The following is a 23,831-nucleotide window of genomic DNA, read 5'->3' as shown; positions in this document are numbered from 1 at the left end:
ACAGACTCATACGGATTATTTTATAATTTTTATTTAAGCAAGCAAAGGTCAAGGGAAATTTGACAATAATAGGCCTCTACAGCCCAAACATTCAAACATTTAAAAGGGATAAAATGGCGGAAAGGAATGCTTTCAATCTTACTTTGCCACAGAATTCTCTAAAACCCCTCATGAACTGATCATTTTTTATTTTAACTTTTTCTCTTTTTTGTGTATTTTTTCTTTTTAACTCAGCACACCAGGCCTGGTGTTTCTGTTCATTATAGACCTGGCTGGAGACTTGTTTCCATTGGTATTTTTTTTTTTTATATATCATTTGACTTCTTTTTACTTTGTTTTGTGTATTTTAAATTTTTTCACTGTTCATTTTTTTGTCCATCGGTGAAGCTGGTCTCGAGGTTCCCCACTCCTGTGAAAACAAAAAAAGACAATAATTCAATCAGTTACACTAATCACTACTTTATACGTCTAAGTTGGGGACAGTTTACAACTCACTGTTAACACACAAAGCTGCTCTGATGTCCTTTGAAAAAAATGTCCACGGGGAAAAAAAAAAAATATATAAACACACAACAACATCAGTCCTGATCACACTACTGAATATTCATTTATTTTTAGAATTTTAACACTTTACATAACTTTTCTTTATAGTAAATGCTAGGGGGGAATTTTTTTTTTTTATCGTGGCAATGTCATCATGAGAAGGCATAATCTCCTGTTAACACTGTCCTCTTCTTGTTAAAGTATCTCTGGAAAACTAGTCATACCTTAGGTTCAGACACTCTGAACACCAGCTGAATTTGGCACGGTCTTCTGGGCCGCCTCTTTTGCCTGGTGGGCCTGAAGAACAGCCACTGCCTCATCCACCTGCGAAAAATAAGTTGTTGAATGTTAGCAACACCGCAACATCATGGTGGGATTTCAAAAGAGCTCTGCTTTCACAAGATCCACCTTTCCTGTATCTTAAAAATGGCTGCTAACTAGTGAAGATGCATACTTGCACTTAAACTCACATCCTTTGGTGGAAATGTTTCCTGGGACATTTATATTAAGAACAGAAAGTGCTCTCTGCACTTTGCGGTCCTTTTTTATATTTAGTCCTGGTGAACTCTTCAGAGAAACAACCAAAGGAACATTGTCAATATTAATGACCTTAAGTACTTACCTTTGAGCGGAGAGACTCTGGGGACTCCAGCATGTGGAGCAGCTCTGAGTTGTCAATTTCCAGCAGCATGCCAGTGATCTTCCCTGCCAGGCTTGGGTGCATGTTCTGGATCAGTGGAAACAGACGCTCACCTAGAGGAGTGACAGATACAGAGGATTTAATACAGAATGTAATCATCACTCCCAAAAGGGCCAGTTGCTGAGACAACACCATGTAAATACATGTGTTATAAACAATATACAGCACAGAAGGTATAGTGTTGGTATGGTTTTCTTAGCTGGGGATAGAGGTAGCACAGACTGCATGAAGGAGGAACAAAAAAAAAAAAAAAAAAAGAAAAAAAAGGAAAGTTGAAATGGTATGGGACATATAGTGTCCAGTGAGAGGCAGGGGATGAAGGTTATGTCAAGCTAACATGATATGTGGTCACGAAGAGCTGTTGCGGACACTTACCCAGCATCTGCTTCTGTTCCTGTGGTGGAGCAGCGGCCAGCATGGAGGCCGTCAGAGGCTCCTGTCCCTGAACATGAACAGCAGGCTGAGGGGAGGGATGCAGGGAATTAAAAGTCCATTTTGAATGCACATCCAACGTTTTCCTCATGTGGAGGGCAGAATTGGTCAGCAAGTCTGGCCTAAAAAACTAATGTGCATTCCTACCTGCTGCATGGTGACTTGTGGCTGAGCAGGCATGTGCTGCTGGGGATTGCGGACTCCTGCGGCATATTTGTACTGAGGGACTCCACGCACAGGAGCGGCTGCTGCAGCAGCTGCGGTGGCTGGCCGGGGGCCCATGGTCTGAGCTGCTGCAAAAGAAGCCAACAGGGGGACAGAAACAAACGCAAAGACACAAGTAGCAGGCTTAGCCACACCGTTGAACTGTATTTGATGTGCAGTTAGACAGACTATTGATTAAGTATAGGTGACTGACCGACACGCTGGGCAGACATCATGCGGGGCACCTGGGAGGCCGGACGCATGGCACCGAAGGTCTGAGGGCGTGGTGCTGAGGGACGCATAGCACCCGGCATGTTTTGGAAATCTATGAACAAACAAAAACCATAGTAGCTTCATGTAGAAGTAGCCTACAAACAAATGGGAAACATTCTATTAAAATACAGAATGAGGACAATTCAGAAGGGACAAGATACTCACGTTGTGGCCGGACACCTTGGTTGGCCCAGCGTGGGCTCGGGCGGAGCTGGGCCATCTGCCCAGCAGCTGGGTAGTAAGCAGCGCGGTTCTGGGCCTGAGGTATGGCTGCCATGAAGTAGCCAGAGGGCGGGGCTGGTTGGTAGGGATTGATGACTGGGTTTGGTACTGCACGCACACTGGCCATGCGCTGCATGTACTGGTTGGTCAGGTGGGCTTGACGCTCCTCTTTCCGCTGGGCCAAGGCCACATACAACGGCTTAGTGGCTACAATGCGCCCATTCATTTCGGTCACCGCTTTGGTGGCCTCCTCTGGGGACGAGAAGCAGACAAAGCCGAAACCTTTGCTGCGCCCGCCCTCCAACATGACCTGAGAGTGAGAGTCAAATGGAACTGATGAAGGAATCTGGACACCGGTGAATTAAAGCGGTTTCTCAGCCACCTTTAATTACAGAAGATTTACAGCTGAGCTCCTACCTTGGCACTGGTTATGGTGCCGAACGGTGTGAACTCCTTTCGCAGACGTTCATCGTCAATTCCATCATCAAGGTTCTTGACGTACAAGTTGACACCCTAAAAATAAGACAAACGTAATGTTAACTTTTGTGTTTTCTTTTGGAAAAAAATTTTAGGCAGAAATAATCCAATGTAAATGGACTGAAAAATGTCACTTTACGGTTTATCTAAAGTATTTGTCTGTAATACATATTTATCCCCAGAATCCATGGTGAAGAAATGTGGGGCCCATGAACTACAGAGTCACTGTTGCAGCCATTTTGGCCAGTGCAACCTACCAAGGAGGGAGCACTGAATTTGACAAAGCTGCAGCCTTTCAATATTGACCAGATGATATAACTGAAGGGATTGATTGGAATAGAGTTATTATATAACTATGGAGGCATTATTTTGGCGCAGGAAGGCCTTGTGAATTTGAAAGAGGAAATGGACCTGGTAGCGAGTCATGCGATCTTGTTTCATTTGCTCAAATTTGCGTTTGAGCTCCGTCTGTCGCTCCACCTTCTTCTGGGCACGGCCAACGTAGATGAGCTTGCCATTAAACTCCTTTCCATTCATCTCATCCACTGCCTGTAGCAAACAAGAAACCAAGTCAACCTTTAATACCTAGTGCAATAAACCTAATGTATAAACTGCACTAATCTGCACCTTCCACCATAGAAAGAATATTGTACACTATGTATGTTTGCATTGATGTAACATTTTTATCTGTAATGTGATGGGTTTTTTTTATCCGTTTTGGTGAGACCAAAGAAGATTTTCCGGCCTCGACTGGACAATAAAGTTGTACTCTATTCCTTTCGGTTTTAACGGTGTTTCTAGGTGGTACAACTCTTACCTTCTGGGCGTCCTCATGCCTCTCAAAGCTGACAAACCCGAAGCCTCGAGACTTTCCACTGTCATCTATCATGACTCTGATACTCATGGAGTTTCCTAGAAAACAGAGAGATGAACTTTAGGGACTATATTTTACACACCCCATGTTTTACAGCAGAGAAAAACACTATGTATGAACAGGAGCAGGCTAATTTCAAAGAGCTACCTGAAATATGGAAACCCTGACTGACCGTATTTACTGAAGACTTCCCTCAGCTTCTCATCATCCATGTCTTCACCAAAGTTTTTAACGTAGACATTGGTAAACTCCTTGGCTCGGGCGCCCAGCTCAGCCTCGCGCTCTTTGCGAGATTTGAAGCGACCTACGAATCTGTGTTGAAATGGACATTTAGCAAAATTTAATTAACAATTATAGGAATACTAAAATGCTCATTAAAACTGCAACGCTAATTGTGTATGTTTTATAGTAAACTGTATGAATCAGACTGTATAAAATGGACTACACGTCTCCACTTCCTCCCAATGTACAAAAGTGAAGCCAAAATGTCCCGGATGGGATATTTCTTTTCTTAGGATGGCAAACGCATGACTCGCCCTACTCTGCCTCCGATTGCCTTACCCTGGTATTCTTACCCTAACCAATCTCACTCCTCATGCCTAAATCTAACCAATTCAACCAACAAAGGCAACCAGTACTAGCCAATCAGAGGCAGAGTAGGGCAGATCATGCCTCTGCCATCCTGGGAAAATGGAAATTTGCACCCCAGATATGGGCACTGCCATCTTGTAATTTTGGAGGCAGAGTCTGTGCAATCGTAGTCTCGCATTGCCGGACCTTCCCTCCACAGTGTTGCGGAAGAGGGTCTGGCGAGTCCACGCAGCATTCTGGGATGGGAGAAAAACATGCTTGGGTTTATTGGCATTTCTTTAAACCAATCACAATCATCATGGGCGGCGCTAAGATCTGCACGGAGCTGCTGCAAAATAGGAACTTGTTTTGATGGAACGTGTACGTTCAAAAGATGTTTTAGTCGTGCAAGAGAAAACTTAGACTGGACAGCTAGCTGTCTGGATTTAGCCTGCAGAGATCTGAGGAGCAGTTTACCATAGTCCTCATAAATAGACCGGAGTTTAAAATTCCAACACAAAGAAAGCGGAAGAAAAATGGACATCAGCTAAAAGACATGCATCCGGCAGAATTTCCTGCGGCACTGGCGCAATCCCTGAAGTGGAACGTTGTGGATATAGACTAGTGCAATCGTGAGCGGACGGTGGAGCCTCAGTATCGAGGCCCCGCCCTTCCAAACGCGAGTCAATCCCACCGGTCAATCATGACATTACACCCCATTTTATAGCATCAAAAAACTAATTAAAACCAAATGTTTCAGTAAAATGAACACGAACAAACATCAGGTTATGAGAACTACCTAAAATGACAGAAACCATATTTTGGTGAAGTTTATTTAACATGTGCTTTCATTTTTTAGTTTAGGCCCATGACCCATCCACTAAAACAGAGGGGGCAGGGTTTATGACCTATACTGCAGCCAACCACCAGGGGGAATGGAGACGTTTTGACTTCAGTTTGGGGAGCTGTCAAGCATCCATCTTTAAATACAGTCTATGGCATGAACTATGACAGCATCATCAAGCCTATTCTAAGTCAGTTTTTCCTGCATAGGGGAATTTTTGGCAAACCCCAAAGACATATTAGCCATCCCCAAAGGAAAACCACCAGCGCCAAAATGATAAGAATTGAGAGAAGAAAAAAAATTTAAATAAAACACTTCAAAGCCTCTCCGACGCTGTTAAATAGCAATTTACCAAACAAAAACATAAAAAGCTGAACATAAACTTGAATAGGAGCGCTTATCTCAGTTTTACCTTCCAGAGTCAGCCTGTGCCTGACTCTCCCGGTGATTTTAACGGTGGTATTTTAATATTAATAATGTTAAGCAATTTTGTTGATTCGGGTTTAATTTTGAGTAATTTAATTAACTCAAGCGTAATAATTTAGTTTGTTTATCAAATTGTTAGAAATAACAGACAAATGCATGCATCAAATAAGTTAACAGACTCATTGCCTTTACTGTACGCAAACTGATCATGCTTACTGTCGTGCAGTTACACCCCCCCCACCTCCCCAAAAAAAGGGGAGTTACGCATATAATAGGGTAGTCTTCATTTGCCACAAAGCATCATTGTGCAACCTTCAATCAGACCAAGAGGAGTAATTGAGAAAAAAAACTAAATAAAAATAAAGTATTTTTTTTCCTCCATTTCACACAGTAGTATGCACCACAGTTCAAAAACTATTTAAAACATCCACTTACACTTTTCGGTCATTCAGCAGCATGCCATTCATTTTCTCAATGGCTCGTTCGGCTGCCTCCTGAGTCTCAAAATGCACAAAGCCGTAGCCTTTAGAGCCATTCTCGTCACAAACCACCTTAGAGGAAAAAAAACACATGCTGCTTTTAAGCCACAGACACACACACACACACACATGCAGTATATTAAACCTGACCTGCCTGGTGGATCACACCTGAAATAATAATAGTTCCCTCTCTGAAACTGACTTTCTAGTGTGATGTTTCTTGTATTGAGAAACAAGTCCAGAATTTCTTCAACTGTGTGACTGTTAAAACCCTATCTCCCATTTCTATCTATTACTTCCCATGAATATAACTTGTTGTAGAGTTGCTTTGGGAAGCAATGTACAGTTGATATGGGGAGAAGAGAGTTTGGGAGCATGTCTTTCACATCTCTATAGTGCAAACAAATCTAGGACATTTACAAAGCACACGCATGCAAATGACACCTGCACTCACAATGCTGTAACATAACAATGACGGTTGATCATCCAGGTTTCAGGTTAGATACAACAAGAAGGGTAGTCGGCCGCTAGTCTTTTACCTTGCATGACAGGATGTTGCCAAAAGCAGAGAAGGTGTCGTATAGAGCCTTGTTGTCAATGGACTTGTCAAGATTCTTGATGAAGATGTTTCCCACACCACTCTTTCTCAGTGACGGATCACGCTGCGACCACATGATGCGCACAGGCCTCCCCTTGATCACATCAAAGTTCATGGTGTCCAGCGCACGCTCGGCTGCGGGAAGAAACACAGGAGCTAGATGATTTAGTATATCTAAATCTTCAAGTGCTGAGGGGGGGTTGAGGGGGTTTCTAGAGCTTTAAGGGTTGCAGGGAATCCAAATAAAACCATTCCAAGTGTCTAAAGAAAAAGATGGCCCACAATTTTAATAGATTTACATGTGTTGATTCTTTAAGGTGTCATCTTGCTTTTTGTCCCTTCCTCCAGGGCAGCTTGACAGTAGGTGTTGCTGGTTATCCATTTTCCCTGGTCTAGAGGTTCAAACTGAGCCTTTCTAGTCACAAGTACATCAGCACAACTGCATTAGCAATCTCTGAGAGCTTGCCAACTCAGATCAGTACACATTTAATAAAGTTTACTTTTTGTTACAGCTCTAGTATTATTCTATGATGCCTCTGAACATAAAATTTAAATACTGTAACTGGACAAGAAATGCATTTCATCGAGTAAGCCATTTAAACTGGCAGTGTGTCAATAAATAAGTATTCATTGATTAACTACAAACCAAGGAAGGGAAGGATAAAAAAATATATATATACAATGTTTACAAAACAATACCAAGTTATATTGATGATATTACCAGGATATTATAAAACTGTAACAGTTACATACACAGACACAGATAACAAGAGCACACAGAAGCACACCCAAGAAGGTTGCAGACATATGCTCCTATCAGGGGAAGGCAGAAAATGTTTTGTGGAGAATAAATACTTGGCTTCTAGGTATGTGGGCTGACATATTCTAACATTTTTAGGAATTACTTTTTTTTCCCCCCTTTACAAATAAAAGATTAATGTTCATATCATAACAACGTTTACTGGCAAGCATTCTGGGGAGATAGCTAGCTAATAAATTAAACTGTTGTCAGCACTTTAGGCTGAACAGTTGGGGTGTTGTCCTGACAGAACAGAGATAGAGAGGCATTTAGTATTCAGCTGGCAGCTAGCTAGCAGTTACTGTCCACTGTTACATTACATGGGGGGCAGGCAGGCTGGCAGGCAGGCTGGCCGGCCAGGGCGGACGTGGTGCTTTTCTGCTACGCCACTGCTGGGAGGTTCAACTGAGGAGACCCTACAGCCTAGCTACAGTCTACCGACAACATGTCGGCCTCAGTCACGTGTAACTTAGTGGTAAGAGGCTAGCTTTCACTCGTCACCGCCTGTCATGTTTAAACTCATTATTGTCGGTATTTTTAATAAATTACCTACCGTCCGCTGGCTGTTGGAAGTTGACATAGGCGTATCCGAGGGAACGCCGGGTGATCATGTCCCTACAGACCCTGATCGACAGGATCGCTCCGGCTGGGCTGAATTTCTCGTACAGCATGGCCTCGGTCACATCTTGATGCAGATCCCCGACGTACAGGGAGGCCATGGGGTAACTGGGAGCACTGGGATTCATTATCGTTGGCCAAGGAGGCTAGCAAAGTACTCGGTCAAAGCCGGATTTTCTTAACGAAAAAAGTTTTCGAATGCTTGGTTCTCAACAGACACTAACGTCACGTCAGTTCGGGGCAGAATGCTGATGGTAACGTTAAACGTTAACTGTTGGCTTGTCAGTTGAAGGGTTTTTGATTCAAATGTAGAAGATTAATATGATAAAATGGCACAATGTCGACTTCTAATTTAAAACTGTCATTCAAATATGACACAATGATAAAAGCAAATTAACGTTACTTAGCCTCGCTTCTGAACCAGTAACACGTCGACTGAAAAAATTTGTCGTTCGTTTTTAACGTTAGGCTGCCCCTTCTTATACGTTACCGTCCACTCCTCGAATGTCTACTCCAGCTTCACCGTTGTTACAAAAAGAAAAATGATTTTTTGGTTTTTTTACGTTTTGAATTTTTTTTGTATTTTTTTTTTTTATGAATGTGTGCCGAGCGAGCTCAGGAGCACACACGCACTCACACAGCACTGACAGCCGGGGTTGAGGGGGAAGAAATCATTGGGAAGTTGTCTAATATATACTAGTGAACGCGTCACCGAAATGGACCAATCATTTTCCAGTGTAGTTGAAAAAAGGCAACAAAGGGGCGTTGACCACAACTGTACGCATGATGATGAAATCATACAGTCTATGGTAAAAAACGTATTGTTAAAGGCTAAAAATCGACTTATTGTGTTGACCACAATACTCATTTGTTTAGTGATGCTGTATGTAAACGACGTGGATTCGGCCGCAGTGGTTAGGATCTGCAGGCGGCCCATAATCACACACACAAACATTCTCGCTGCTAAATAGCCAGCTCAGGGAATGTCATGGGCTTGTCATGCACCGGGAATGACGTTTTACTGCAACACAACGCATGACATTCCTCATTTGATAATAGTGTATAGTCGTTTAGCAATTGCCATGCAGTAATGCATCACATACAAATTGTTAACACTATAAATGTACCCTTTTTACAGAAGTGAGATGTTGAGCCATCACACAGCATATGCTGTTGTGTAACTCATGGGCCTTATCAGCTGCTATCAGTGTGAAAATGAAAGAGAGCCACATTACTCACTTCACGTCTTTAAAGGCCATTGATCAGAGATAAATTGCTCACAGATGTCACTGAATTATATAATGCGATAGGCTTACTATTGCTTATAAAGATTAAGGTTAACAACAGTGTGATAGGATCTGCATGGCTGTGAAGAGTAGATTAGTGTTTGACATTTATGCAAAAATCAAATCAAGAGACCTGGCACCTTGTCATCTCACACATTAGGGTGGACTTGGTTTTTAGTCAGATTTTTTCTCAGGGTTGGAAAAATCATTTCTAGGTTTGTGTAGATAGATTAAAAATATTTTGGTCAGTCATCTTAAAACAAAACATGCACCACAAACATTGCCCTTCAAAGCCATCTCCATCTGCAGAGGGCAGTAAAAAGCTTGTGTCCATCTAAAATCAAACCAGAACTCAGCATCTTTCAAGGTGCTTTACTCCCCTTTACATTTTTAATTCACCAGAATCAAGGTGACGGTCCTCACTTCTTAGCTTTAACATGGGTGCATTTTCAAATCACTATGATCACAGGATGTCTTGATGTTAGCAGCTGACATGGTAAATCTTGGCAGACTGAGCTGATGAACCAACAGAGGCCCAACACAGCTTTTTATATGCGTTAATACAATGTAAAATTGTCATTCCACATGTTCAGAGGGCAAACAAACACATTGAGCACAGCACACGTGATTTTAATGTTTTTAATTCCACTTACATGAAAGCACATAACCAAATAACGTACTTAAAACTTGCAAATTCTGAATCCTGCATCCCACTTTTTTAAAACCAAGATACTGTAATAGAATAAACTGGCACTACTTTGTGACTACTAAATGGTCATAATGCAGCTTTCTACCAAGTTACTTTAATAATCAGTTTATATTTAGCATTGTTTTAGTTTGTCTTTTCACAATGTCATTTCAAGGAAGGTAAATGTTACTGTAAACCACCTGGTTCAAGCTAAATCCTAAGCAAAAACTGCCAGTTTCAAAGCACGGCTAACCCTCACACCATACTACTGAGAACCACATACATTCCAGGAGTCAAATCATGAGTCAAAGGGAATAAAATACACCAAAAGAAAATACAAAACACCTGAATAGAAAGGAGTAGAAAGCCACAAAAGCACATGGCAAAAGTATCCTCTGCACTGCTGAAAAGATAAAATATCAAAAGTTACAGTATCGAGCCATTTTGTCAAGTTGTTCACTTTATCTTAGGCTGTCTATACCTTGTTGTGTGTTATGGAAAATTGCAGGAAATTATAGTCTATACATTTCACTGAGAGTGAAAAGATGTCAGTGAAATGGAATGTAATCCTCTCAACAAAAGATCAACTAAAGTTCAACTACAGTTTTCGCAAGTGGCCTTTCATACAGAAAACCTTTCCAACATCTGAATGCACATAGAACCCATTGAGCCATGACACATGTACCATCCATAAAAATACTACCTGCTACGCTGGACACTGACAGGGCGGGATGGATACAAGCAATATGGTAATAGATCTTTACCAAGGTAAGTTCTGCCATCTATAGGATCACTGCTAGTCTGTCAGATGTAAATTTAGTGAATTCAGACCGCTGTGACGTTTAATTTTTTTTTTTTTTTTTTTACAGTTTACATGCTTCAAAGGATTTTGTAGACCCAAGTGTCACAAAGATTGTAAATGTTGAGTTCAAGTAAAAACATACAAATTATCAAAACTACATTTAGAGGTTTTTTTGTTTGCGTTTCCTGCAACAGCAGTAGTTTGCTACAGTGAATAAAGTTAAAGAGAATGGGGCTGTTTTGGATCTAAGGAGGGATTTCACCTGGACTAAACCATGGACAAAAAGAACAAAATAAACATTCACTGGTTGACACAATGAGTAATGTTCAAAAGAAACAGATCTATTCCATTCTTTTCTCTGTGGAGGTGCTCATACAATTACCACACACACACACACACACTTCAATGTATCTGCACACACATACTGTACTTTACACATTGTGAGTGGAGTGTAAACATACATATCTGTGCATGTATGTGCACACACAACCACACACACAACTTAGGCTGGTGAGAGGTAAAAAAATGTGTATTTTTCTTGTTTGTTTTTCCGAAGTTCAGTTCTTATCAGCTACCTGCTCCGTCTCCTCTCCTTCACCCTCGCCTTCACCCTGGGCGTCTGACATCCACAGCTGCAATAAAGCAAAGGATACTGGGATAAGTGCACACTAAGAACCACGGTTAAAAAAAAAACTCTGCGTCTCAAATATGTAAATAGGAGAGTTTGATGAGTAATGTGAAACTCAATCAAACCAGTACAGAGATAAGAGAGAGCAGGAAAGTGAAAGTATAAGACATGCAGGAAGATGAAGACGAGACACTCACTGTCAGATTGTCACGGAGCAGCTGCATGATCAAGGTGCTGTCTTTGTAGGATTCACCGTTGAGGGAGTCCAGCATGGTAATGGCTTCATCAAAGGCCTGGATGAGACAGACAGCCATCAGTGCTTCCAAATACCATTGTGCAGGTTTCCAAATAATAAATAAAATTGTAAATACACTAACATGAAATTATTTAAATACATTCTGACAGGGCAAAAATGAAAAGACAATGATTTGAATAAAAAAAAATATATATATACATACATACGGTGAAAAGTTACAAGACCATAACAATCCACAACATACAGCATTGGGTTGAATGTAGCAGACAACATAATGTATCTTTGACCAACAACAACAACTCAGGGCTCTGAGATTTTGAAGAATGATGGAGGATGTAAACTTGCCTGTACAAAATGTGTAACAGAAATACACAGTTGAAACACTGAGGTTCTTCTAATGGTTATAACACTTATGGTGGCACAGCCCCATAGCTCCAATCTTTGGGGATAACCTTGCAACTGATACTACGACCATTTATGCTTAATTGGTTTATTTTTTCAGTACACCTGCCCTTTGTAAAACTACAATGAAATGCCTGTTAGGATCGGAGAACGTGTTAATAATAGGTCCTTATACAAGATTTAGGTCTTAAGAACTAAACAACATAAATACACATATAAAAAGCAATACTAGGTCTTATAGTATGTTCTGGTTAAAATTATGCTCATTTAATTGAATTGTAACAATACACTGCCTACACAGTGCATTGTTACCCCCACACTACTGCACCGTCTATTATAGTTACAGGAGATAAATTATTTTATGATTTTACAGTTAACCAGCAGATAGTAGCCCAAAGCACAGAGTTTATAACTTGTTAACACCTTCTTCTAGTTTTTCCTTAGCTAGCTGTATGGGGGTAGCTTGATTAAGCATGCTAATTGAGAAGTTTAAATTCATCTATTTCCATTCATTCTTTATTGTAAAGCATTTATTTTATAAATGTGTTTCACTTTAAACCCTACGTTCGCACACAACCCACATTGTTGCTCACATTTTCCCATTAGTAAACTTGCTAGCTAACTCACCACATGACACATTTCACATTGTATCTATTTGAGAAATGAATTGATTTATCTGGCAAATTATTGGATTATGTCAGTTCCTGTTAATTCCCATGGTATGCTTCCACCTTGAATATTCCTGTAATTTTGTAAACCAATTAGTAGCACCTGTACTTTTGCTACTATGAGAAGTTAAAATTTGCTGTGAAAAAGGCCCGTAGCATTCCTCTTGTATCCAACCCCCATACTGGATGGATACAGTGACTGGAGCAAGTCTCAGTCACAAACACCAAAATGAACACCTCCGCTTTCAAGTAAACTCATTTGTTACAGACCAACAGACCCATGTTAAATTAACCTCATATTATACTTTTCACCAGATTCAGGATGATTCATCTTTTAGAGGACAAAACAAAATGGAAATAGAATCAAAAAGAAACAGAAATAAATCACTAATGTGAGAAGAGGACGGTTCTTACCGCCTTGGCCAGTTTGCATGCCTCCTCGGGTGAGTTGACGATCTCGTAGTAGAAGACAGAGAAGTTAAGAGCGAGGCCTAGGCGGATGGGATGTGTAGGCTGCATTTCCTTGGTGCTGATATCCAAGGCCTGCTGGTAGGCAGCTCGTGAACTACTGATGATTTCTGCACATAGGAAGATAGACCAATCAGGAAGCAGATTTTTCAAATGGAAAAACAATCTCTTGAGGTTTGTTCACATTACTTTGTAACCGCGCCCAGGATAGGAGTACACTCCACTGTGCACCATTTGTGTGTGTGTGATGTTATGTTCCTGCTCCTCAAGCTGCATCATCCAGCGATTTTCCGCAGGGTGGTGCAGCGTTGTGTGAGAGGGTCACTGTAATGACCCATTTCTGACAAGACGAAGCGACTGTGCTTTGTTGTTTGGCAAGCATTCAGCTGTTACACAAACTCCTAGGCAGTTCAGTGCTTGTGTTTTAAGTTTTTTTACCCTCAGTGTTTTAAAACTTTGTTGTGGCAGCGATAGAGGCAGTGCTGTTTCCTGTTTTCTGTAATCTGGACTCTCACACCGCCTCAAAACCGACTGATCGCTGGTTACAAAATATTTTAACCAACTTATCGCCAAAGGCCGCTGCGTTTTTTCCACCCCCCCCCCACCCCCGCGGCACCCACCACCTAAACGCACTATCCCCATTCAAAATAAATGGAAAGACCTGTGTTTTCGCTGCACTGTCTGTAATAAATGAAAAATACCAATAACAATTACCCCTAAACAAAAAATGTCATTATTGTTTTTGTTTTGTCCAACAGTTTAAAACATATGCAGTTTATGTCACGTACAAAAAAGCAGCAAAGTCTCCCAGTGAGAAGCTGAAGCCTATGAATGTACATTTTTACTAGAAAACTACTTTCATTTTCTGTCGGTCAACTAATCGATCGTTTGCCAATAATCATTTGGTGCTTAAGCCACCATTTTACATTTAAGAAAAATAAGTTATTTCACCAACATGGCTCACAAAAAGCAGAAAATAAAACCCCTATCATCAAATAAAAAAAATGAAGAAAAAAAACAGGACTGAATTAAGATGACAAAAATTCTCAAAAATCAAAGAAATATCAAGTGTATTTGTTAGGGTAAAGCCTTTGAAAAATAGAACATTTTAGAAGATCAATATCTCAAGCAAGGAGGGTGTCATTATTCTAGCTACAAACACCTGAAACGAGCGTGGTCTCATTTTAAAAGACTTTTTTTATTTTAAGGACCATTAATTAGGACACATTCGTCCCATCCTACAACAGATGTGCAACAGCCTATCACCGTAGAAACAAAGGGCTGGATCACACAGCAGTGTTTGTTTTTAAAAAGTAGGTGGCACCATTTAAATCTTTGTGTTTGAAAGGACTTGCGTACTATTGATAAACCGATTTTATCGGCCGGACGATATATCGGGCCGATATTTGGGTTTTTACATGCATCGACCCATACGCTGCTGCTGCGTACGCAGCTGCGTTCGCTGATAGATTTTTTTCCCAGCATTATTTACAGACAGGCGTCAACAGGCAGCTCTGTGTTGCTGGAGACGCTGCTGTTCACGTGCAGACAATTGCACTGCCCCCATTTTTATGATGTAAATTGAGGGAGCAAAAGCAGTATCGGCTCCAAATATCGGCAGCCCGTATCAGTCATCGGCTAAGGCTGATGGAAAAAAGAAAAGAAATCGGCACTAAAAAATCCATATCGGTCGATCCCTATTGCATACTGCTGCATGAACCCTGAGCATAATCTCCCTGTGCTGTGCGATTTCCTCGAGTGACTGCACAAGAGTTGGATGGAGAGGCTAATAGCGATGTATGATGACAAAAAAGAAACTTCAAAATGACTGCCACTGTTACAGGAAACAGAGGTCTGCTTTACTCACCCTCCTTTTTTTCTCCAGTGGCCACCTCAGCCAGGTAGCGGTAGTAGTCTCCCTTCATCTTCAGGTAGAAGACACTGCTGTCAGCAGGCTTAGCATTGGGGATCAGATGTTTGTCGAGCAGGTCCTACAAGTGAAGTAACATTAGTGCAACATTAGTGTTTAAATGTGTGGAACTAAACACAGAACTGCCCTAGTAGTTACATCTCCGTTCAAACATACTACAGACCTGTCTTTGTCAGCTCCCCCTGTGTGCTGAAGGTTTACACTGTCCCCACTTACAGGGTTTTCCCTGCCATTATATGGCTTAGGTACAGTGCGTAAGCTTTTTGTGCACCGCCCCCAAGCTTGAACATAAAAACATGTGGACAACAAGCCGACACGTGGGACGGGTGCCTCTCTACTGCACATGTGCCGCATGCTGGTTAAAGAAAGTGAAGGGGGTTAGCCACAGAGCTAGCGTTAGCACTGGCTCACTAAAGTGGACCAGCTATTTTCGTTTTAGTGACAAGCTGCTTTAGTGATCTCTCCATCGCTGCAACTGACAAGCATTAAGCTTTATGCAAGTAATTGCGATGACGTCACTAATATGGAAATTAGTGTATGGCATCATTTGCACCTAATACCTCTTTTACACCAATGACCAGGGTTGAGCCCTGGTTATTTGACCAATGTTCAACCCTTCTTTTGGAAATTCAAACCAAGCCAGTAAACACGGGTATATCCCTGGTCATGACAATTCAGATACGACCTGGGTAACAAACCGGGAGCAATGCATAACAATTACCTTTAGTGCTAGAAATGGGTGGGGCTTTGCACGTCATATTCAGTTAACAGCTAACATCACATAGACAAGACGAGGAGAAAACATTTCTGCTTGTTTGATATCATTAAAATAAAGTTGGGCTTTGCTGTAGGCTTCACGACTAATTCTAAAAAAAAGAGAAAAAAGGAGAGTTTCGCGCTACCCAGCAACCACATTGAACTGCAGTCTGGAAGGGTGTCACGGTCTAGAGCGAGAGAGAAAGAGCGGGCGGTGGTGCTGAAATAATTAAATTCATTTTCATACGTTTACGTTATAATACAGGGTTTATACAGGCAGTTTTGCCTGTAAAACTTTTTGGAGACAGGTACACATCCGGGCACTCAGTCAGCGGACTGTTCTCATTGGGAATGAATTCCACTCTAATGTTGTTGAAGCTGCCTATGAAAACCCAGCATAAAGCGCAGTGAGACAAAATCTGTGTTGTTCTTTTTCAAAGTGGCGACCTGTGACGACTGCCCCACTGTCATTTCCAACCAATCACATAATTTGTCCCGCCCCGGCTGTTAGCGACCCAGGTCTTGTGCAATTCACATTGAAATCGACCCTAGTCCTACCCTGATCCAACCCACCTCGCTCGATTGAATAGGATTAAACCATTCAAATACACAGTCAACCTTGGTATAACCCTGATTGAGCCCTGGGTGTGAAAAGGGTATAAGCAATCCCTGCCTTAAGGCCAATTTATGCTTCTGCGTTAAATCGACGCCGTGGGTACGTATGTAGGTACGTAGGGATATGGACCCTACACCGCAACCTGACGTGCACCTCTCAAAACATGTAACTACATGTCGCGGCAACGCAGACCGCAACAACTGTGATTAGACCTCTTGGCCGTGGCTTGGTAGCGTTGCCTTTCCCCCTACTCATTTCCGGGTTCTCCTCCTCCATAAACATGAAATCAAGGAGAGGGTTAACTTTTCCTGTTACAGATTTCCCACTGTGGTCAGAAAGCACAGGTGAGACACTTCGTTTCTCCCACTATGCCTCTAGAGTCGGTACTCGTTCCAAAGCTAATCACTGTCACTCGCTCTATCACATACTCCCCACGCACAAGTACAAACTTCAGGCCACGTACGTAGGCTACAGCGAAAGCTCTGCGTGGAGCCTTCACAGAAGCATAAATCTCACTTTAGATGCCCACCGCATTCACATAGGCACCATGGCCAACCAGTAGGTGTCATCAGTGCAATGACAAAGGCATGATCCCTCTCTGGCTTCCCATTGAAGAACATTGTGCGTACCTCACACATGGATGTATTACAATACCGGACTCCAAGTTTTCTTGCGTCCTGGTTTGCTTCTGTGTGGTTTTTGGGTTACGGTTCTGGAAACCAAACAACAGCTAAACGGTCTGTAAGCTGTATTTCACTCAAAAGGAATCCAACATTGGGACAACACTCATCAACAGTCTGCAGCTGAAGACACAGAGTAGACTAGCTGCTTTGAGACAGAATGGCCACAGTGCTGGAGTCAGAGAAACAACACCACTTAATGGTGTGTTCAATTGCACCTCGTAAGCTCATGGTGCATTCAATATTGTTGTAAAGTACCCTCCTGCCATCTAGTGGTTCTTCTTTTTGTCTTTTAACAGCAATTGACTGGTGAAGTAAGTTATTGTTATAACATATTGTTATTAAATTTTAAATACATCATTTAAAATTTGACCATATGGCCTTAGCAATAAACAAGCCATTCTTTCATTTCACAACTGTCATTTTGTGTCCTTTTTTTAAAGTATCGATTCGGGCACCGGCACCATATCATTTTAGCACCTGTATTGGAAAAAACCCAAACGATACCCAACCCTTTTTGCAAACATGAAACATTCATGCTGCAAAGAGTGATGAGTGACCTTGTTTGCAGTTTAGGGTGTTCTTTCAATTGCTTTACAAAATTGTATAATAACAATCTATGTGGAAAATGCTTTATGGGCTACAGGGGATAATAGTTGCAGTATCACGATTAGCCACTGCTACAAATTGGCTGCTTGGCTAACTGGCCGCAACATAACTAGCTCCAGACATCCACGCCCGGCCAGGCCAGGTTGCAGCAGTGGTGGCTGAGAACTGTACATGAATATTTACAAAAAGATATTTGGTGGTGGTTTTCAACCAGATTCCCCCCCCACAATAGTTTTCACTGTTTATTTCCACATAGCAACATTTTAATATCTAAGTGGAGTACTTCCTTTGAATACTTGCTTCTCACCTTCTGTCCCTCCCTCAGCCAGAGATCATTTCAGTTCTCATTAACAGCCATCTTCTCTATGCCACCATGAATTTGTTCCGTCTTCCTATCCATCAATCTCGATTTAAACAATTTACTCTCCACTTCCTTCCACCCATCCACTCTCTTCGCCCTCCCATTGTCTCTGCTTCCACACTGATCTCATAAAGTGGCATTTGTATGACACGCCAATTCATATGCCATTTAGGCGTGTTATCAAGATGCATAATCGCTTTTTAGCGTGTTTACAGCATGTGACGTTGGTCACTGTCGTGTTTGTCGTTTTTTTGTGTTACTAAAGCCTTTCCCAATGTTTTCCTAAACCCCCCTTTTTTTTTTTACATGCGTGCGACGTTCTCACGATAGAACAGCACATTCTCGTGGCAACACCACGTGGTGTTTATGTTTACATCCGCTGTATACAGCATAGACATACACGTGGATAGCTCAAAATGCGTACAGATAACATGCCACTTGGCTTTAGGAAAATGTCGTGTATGTTTACGCAAAGTCATGATGCCATGTTGCTGCTTCTTACCAGTACTTCCTTGCAGATGTCATTCAGCTCCTTCTCGATCGTCTCTTTGTACTCCTTGGCCAGTGCACTCTTCGCATCATTATCTTTTGACTTCTGCTCCATGCTGTACACCACCCTCCAAGAGGACCTCCTAGCCCCCACCACATTCTTGTAGGCAACAGAGAGCAGGTTGCGCTCCTCGTTGCTGAGCTCTGTGCCCTCCTCTGTGACAGCCTTCATAGCTGCGGCCATGTCATCATAGCGCTCAGCCTGCTCTGCCAGTTTGGCTTGCTGTATCAGGTCCTCCTTTTCTGCCATGGCTCCTGAGTGGGCTGAGGAAGGAAGGACAGAGGAGAGGTGGTCGGGAAGGACAAAACAAAAAGGAGACAGGAGAAGAATTAGGAAGACAGAGGAGAGAGTGGTGGGGGAGAGCAAGTGCAAGGAGAGAAAGAGAGGAGCAACATGGTGGGGAAGGAGGGAGGGGGGGGATTTGATTATTTAACTTGAATGGAGGAGGACTATAGTGCATGTCCCCCCTGCATAACCTGATTTCTCAGTTTCTGGTATGCATGTATATGTAAATATGAAGATACAGGGAATAGTGTCTTTGTACGTATGTAATGATGTGATGTAATTCAGCTGCCTATCTTGGCCAGGTCTCCCTTGCAAAAGAGATTTTTAATCTCAATGGGCTTCTCCTGGTTAAATAAAGGATAAATAAAAAAAAAAAAATAGCAATCAGTCAACAGGGGGTATATACTTTGACTAGTACTCTACTCTTTTGGAGAATATTACATGGACAAAAGTCCATGTCAAGCAAACATTTGGTACATTGGTCAGTATGACTTGCATCACATTAGGTATCATCACATATTCATATTATTTTGTGCTATAATCTATGAGTGTCTCTCGCAATGCTTGGATTTTTTTCTTCTCAATAGTAAATGTGTCTTTGGTCGGTACACACCAGCTTTTTTTTAAAGTTTTTGGATTTAAGACAGCTTGACTCATCTGCACGCTCTTGATTTATACTGGTGACTAAATTGACTGTAGATTACTTCTAGATTAATTGTCTGGGCTGTGCAATTTAAGAATAGGTAATACAAGATGTTGTGAAATACTGAAAAATAAAAATCATTTTGCAGAGCCCAAGGTGATCTATTCAAGATGTTGCGCTAGCTGCAACTAATTATTTTCATAATCAATGTTTCATTCATCAATTAATCTGTTGATTATTTTTCTCAAATCAAATGTTAGAAAAGAGAAAAACAATTTGCATTTAGCATTTTTGCTTGATAAATGACAGATTAACAGCATGTAAAAAAAACTTGCAGATACATTTTCTGTCAATCCATCGCTTAATCAATTAGTATATTATAGTTTAAAAGATTAGTTATAGCTGATCAGACCCCTAATGACATCCAAGTTACTAGCTAAGTTTCTTAAGTAGGCTACTTCCTAGCTAAGACATTTTACAATATCCATGCTTCATCTCAAGATAACTGCAGGACTGTTGCAGTGCATAAACAATACACTAATTTGCAGCTTACTACTTACTAGCTGCCTTGAACAAATACAGAAACACCAAACCTTGAACACGTTTAAAAAAAAAAAAATCACACAGTGAGTCAGATTTGCAAGCACGGACACACCTGCACCCTTCTGAGGAATGTCGGCCACCCAGTTTCACGTCACTCTCTCACACACTCAGAACACACACACACACACACACACTCAGAACACACACACACACACACACACACACACACACACACACACCTGCCCACCGAGCTCGTACTATATGCGGCGAGCCTACAAACAGCGACAAAATACCCTAGCTGTATGTTTTGGCTTTAATATTTTCAGTGTGTAATGTGAAAAATGCTTAACAGCGCTGCGGATGGACAGATAAGCCACAATAATGGTGTCACCGACTCGATTTAACTGGAATAAAAGGAGCCTAGCTTAATTCAGTCCAAAGTGAACGCCCTTTTTCGCTTCCCGGAAAACAACCCAGAGCTGTTAGTTTTACGAGCATTGAGCATTGATTGTTTTAGGTTGCTCCATTTACAAAAGCTAATGTGGTAACGTTACACCCGAAAGCTGCCTTCTAGACACAGCGTGTAAAAGAAATAGATGGGTTAAAGTCCAGTAAACGCTTCCCATTCAGTAAGCTCGGAACAATGACTGAGCAACGGCGCATCACTGGTTTCCTCTTACGCCCCAACGATTCAAGCAGGATTAAAAGAATCCCCATAACACACGGAGCAAATGTAACGATTTCCCGTCGAAAATACTACCGACCATCAGTGGTAAATAAATATGAACTAACCTGTGAGTGTCGTTAGACGATGTTGTTCCTGATTCCCGGCCGCACAGCTGATGATCTCTCCCGCTCATCCACGGGGTTTCCCTTCAATCAAAGACACAGCAGCAGGGTCGCACTGGGACGGATGACGTCAGACTCGGGTTGCTAGGGCAACCCAATTTAGAGGAAACATTTTAAAGCCATGGAAACTCAGTCAGTGGACAATTTCTCTTTTTTTCAAACATTTCCTTAACATATCAAGCAACAAACAACCTAATGCTATTCTAATTCATATTCTAAATTAAGTTAATGCGTTTAGAACACAATATTTGTGTCAGTCTTCTTTTGGTTCAATGCCCCTTTTATTCTCTGCTTCTAAAATCCTATAACTGTAAATCTAGCTACAAGGTTTGGCCGTTTTATTATACATGCATGGGTTTTGCGGTTGTATGAATGTTGAAAAAAATCCATATTCAATGTAGGCTACTTTTGTCTAACAACGTCCACCAGGACTCATGGGAGATGTAGTTGATTTAGTTCTATCTTAGGTCTAGGCTATGACAAGGAGTTCAAATGTTACTGCTTAATAGTAGATAGTGTGTCGGACAGAAAACATTATCCTGTTTCAGCGTCTCAGAAAGAATTATGAAATAAGTCCTTAATTAAAAAAATAAAATAAAAAAGTGAACAGAATCTCACCAGGAAGTAGGGCGTGATTGGCTCGAAGCGGGTCAGTTGCTATGGAAACTGGGCATATAGATGTCATTATTTTGAATTATCACCACAAGTGAAAAATAAAAAAATGTCCATTTATGACTAGCGAGATGACATTTGATTAATAATAATAAATGAGCATTACTATGGAAGTAATGTTAAATGGTGATGTTGACCTATTAAGCATCTGTCAGTAAAGTAGCCTATAAGGCTGTGCCGTCATATATCTACTGAGCCCTCTGACAGGTGACACCATTTCTAACCCTGAATTTACGAACCTTAAAGGTCCCATGGCATGAAAATGTCACTTTATGAGGTTTTTTAGTTCCCCAGGAACTCACATTATATATGGACCTCCAGTGGCTAGAAATGGCGATAGGTGTAAACCGAGCCCTGGGTACCCTGCTCTGCCTTTGAGAAAATGAAAGCTCAGATGGAATCTTGCTCCTCATGAGGTCATAAGGAGGAAGGTTACCTCCCCTTTCTCTGCTTTGCCCACCCAAAGAATTTGGCACACCCATGAGAAAGAGAGAGACATCATGGGCATTTCTCAATACCAAGAATGCAAAGTACGGACTTGTGTTCTTGGGGAGAACATTCTTGCTGGTTGTTCTTGGAAGAATTAACTCGCAAGTTCACAAGCACAGAAAACGCTGTTAACAGTTTGAGAAGATGCGTTCTTCCTGTTATTGCTCAACACTCCCAGCACAGAAGCTACCTGCAAGGCTCCAAAATACCAGCTAGCAATAAAAACCACAACAATATAACCACTTTGTATTAAAACAATCTCCGGACAAGAAAACCTCATAATGCTACAACTATTGCAATAATATTGAAAAATAAAACTAATTGAGCTTTAATTTTATTGTTTATGGTTTAGCTCAAACATATTTCAGCCCATACAAACACCCCTTACTTATTCAAAAGAGGGGAACGCGATCCCTACTATTATTAGCATATAAGTTTAAGTCAGTTTAAATTAAATAAATAGGCATATGCACTGGTGTGTCCTATGTGTTCCTATTATGTGGAATTATCTTTTCTATATTATTGTAGTGCACTGTATATGCCCAGGGAGATGGAAATTAGAAATTCAAATTATAAAGGTTGGTGTCTCCCCTTTAGTCTACATGTCATAGCATGTTACCACTTTATGTACAACTGTTAATTTATCATAAAGACTGATACTCAACTTCTAATAAATCAGAATACAAATACACCAAAAATATGAACTAAATACAAAATATAATGTAGGCTATAGCCTATGGCATAATTTAAACAAGTCTCCCGAAAAGAAACGGGTACATCTCATAGACTAATAATATACAGTCTATCTATGGTATATCTCTCCTCTGCCTGCTGCACTGTGTGTGTGTGTGTGTGTGTGTGTGTGTGTGTGTGTGTGTGTGTGTGTGTGTGTGTGTGTGTGTGTGTGTGTGTGTGTGTGTGTGTGGTTTTGTTGAGTTTAACTCGAAAAGACAGTTAACCACATGTGTTGTGATATTTAAACAAATGATCCGAAACGGCGAAATAAAAGCCCCCTTATTTACGGGACCGGTCTAAAAGACCTCCGTCTTACAGCGGGGTCTCCGAGTGTGACTGTGTCCGAGCGCCGAGCAAGCGGCCCCGGCAGGCGCAAGCTGGCGGCCGCGTCATTTTATGGAGCTCCGAAAACTTTGGAGCAAATTGTCAATTCGGCAAAGATTTTCGCAAGACTGCCTATATTCGAAATATAAACCGTTCATTTCTCGCCTAAAATGTTCTCAGAAGTGAATTTAGTGATGAATAAGATGGCGAAAATGTTTAAAATTGTCCCGTTTTTGGGCTGTCTATGTACTGGAAATCCAACCATCATTGAATGCCGAAATGAATGTTGGGATACAGGTGCTGCAAAGTTCATACAAGTTACCAACCGATGTATCCTCGGTAAATGGGCGTGTCAAGAATACATCCGGGAATTTTAACTGTTCTTGGCGAAATGCGAACTTGTGTATTGGGACAGTACTTTGGCAACACAAGATGACGTTTCACAGGGACACAAGCACACAAGTCAATAGAAGAACACATATTGGGAAACACCCCATGGCTTGCAAACAAGCAAAGCATGGCAGTTGGTCAA

At 41.4% G+C, this 23,831-nt stretch overlaps 2 protein-coding genes and 1 non-coding gene across 4 annotated transcripts; all 3 read right to left on the bottom strand.

Moving 5' to 3' along the window:
• Positions 1 to 15: 15 nt before the first annotated feature.
• Positions 16 to 8,685, bottom strand: pabpc1b (poly A binding protein, cytoplasmic 1 b). 2 transcript variants are annotated; one of them, XM_039819736.1, is made up of 14 exons: positions 7,995 to 8,685; positions 6,584 to 6,777; positions 6,001 to 6,116; positions 3,898 to 4,037; positions 3,669 to 3,763; positions 3,263 to 3,400; positions 2,792 to 2,887; positions 2,318 to 2,684; positions 2,094 to 2,204; positions 1,823 to 1,968; positions 1,619 to 1,703; positions 1,166 to 1,296; positions 768 to 867; positions 16 to 409 (listed from the first exon to the last, which is right to left on the bottom strand). In XM_039819736.1, exons 1-13 carry the CDS (start codon positions 8,185 to 8,187, stop codon positions 775 to 777), a joined length of 1,905 nt encoding a protein of 634 aa, XP_039675670.1. In that variant the 5' UTR covers positions 8,188 to 8,685; the 3' UTR covers positions 16 to 409; positions 768 to 774. The 2 variants fall into 2 exon arrangements, with proteins under 2 accessions (XP_039675670.1, XP_039675671.1); XM_039819737.1 differs by having other exon boundaries at positions 1,823 to 1,965; positions 7,995 to 8,187.
• On the bottom strand, positions 3,005 to 3,141 carry LOC120572103. Its single transcript, XR_005641358.1, has one exon. It is a non-coding gene; the product is annotated as a small nucleolar RNA SNORA5 (small nucleolar RNA).
• Positions 8,686 to 9,970: 1,285 nt separating the features above from the next.
• ywhaz (tyrosine 3-monooxygenase/tryptophan 5-monooxygenase activation protein, zeta polypeptide) lies at positions 9,971 to 21,158 on the bottom strand. The gene is made up of 6 exons (XM_039820687.1): positions 21,023 to 21,158; positions 18,712 to 19,022; positions 15,125 to 15,248; positions 13,204 to 13,367; positions 11,661 to 11,756; positions 9,971 to 11,467 (listed from the first exon to the last, which is right to left on the bottom strand). Exons 2-6 carry the CDS (start codon positions 19,006 to 19,008, stop codon positions 11,393 to 11,395), a joined length of 756 nt encoding a protein of 251 aa, XP_039676621.1. The 5' UTR covers positions 19,009 to 19,022; positions 21,023 to 21,158; the 3' UTR covers positions 9,971 to 11,392.
• Positions 21,159 to 23,831: the final 2,673 nt, after the last annotated feature.

This window comes from Perca fluviatilis, chromosome 13 (genome assembly GCF_010015445.1).
Source record: "Perca fluviatilis chromosome 13, GENO_Pfluv_1.0, whole genome shotgun sequence".
Classification (NCBI taxonomy): Eukaryota; Metazoa; Chordata; class Actinopteri; order Perciformes; family Percidae; genus Perca; species Perca fluviatilis.
This window is presented reverse-complemented; position numbering and strand designations above follow the sequence as displayed.

Bases quoted from the DNA above. Each gene is read 5' to 3' on its own strand.
- pabpc1b (XM_039819736.1), bottom strand. From the start codon at position 8,187: ATGAATCCCAGTGCTCCCAGTTACCCCATGGCCTCCCTGTACGTCGGG. The intron at 6,117-6,583 runs GTAAAAGACTAG...TTTTCCTCTAAG, and splicing joins GCAACATCCTGTCATGCAAG to GTGGTTTGTGACGAGAATGG. The intron at 1,704-1,822 runs GTAGGAATGCAC...CCCTCCCCTCAG, and splicing joins CACAAGTCACCATGCAGCAG to CCTGCTGTTCATGTTCAGGG.
- ywhaz (XM_039820687.1), bottom strand. From the start codon at position 19,008: ATGGCAGAAAAGGAGGACCTGATACAGCAAGCCAAACTGGCAGAGCAG. The intron at 13,368-15,124 runs GTGAGTAAAGCA...TCCTATGTGCAG, and splicing joins CACTGGAGAAAAAAAGGAGG to AAATCATCAGTAGTTCACGA. The intron at 11,757-13,203 runs GTAAGAACCGTC...TGTCTCATCCAG, and splicing joins CATGCAAACTGGCCAAGGCG to GCCTTTGATGAAGCCATTAC.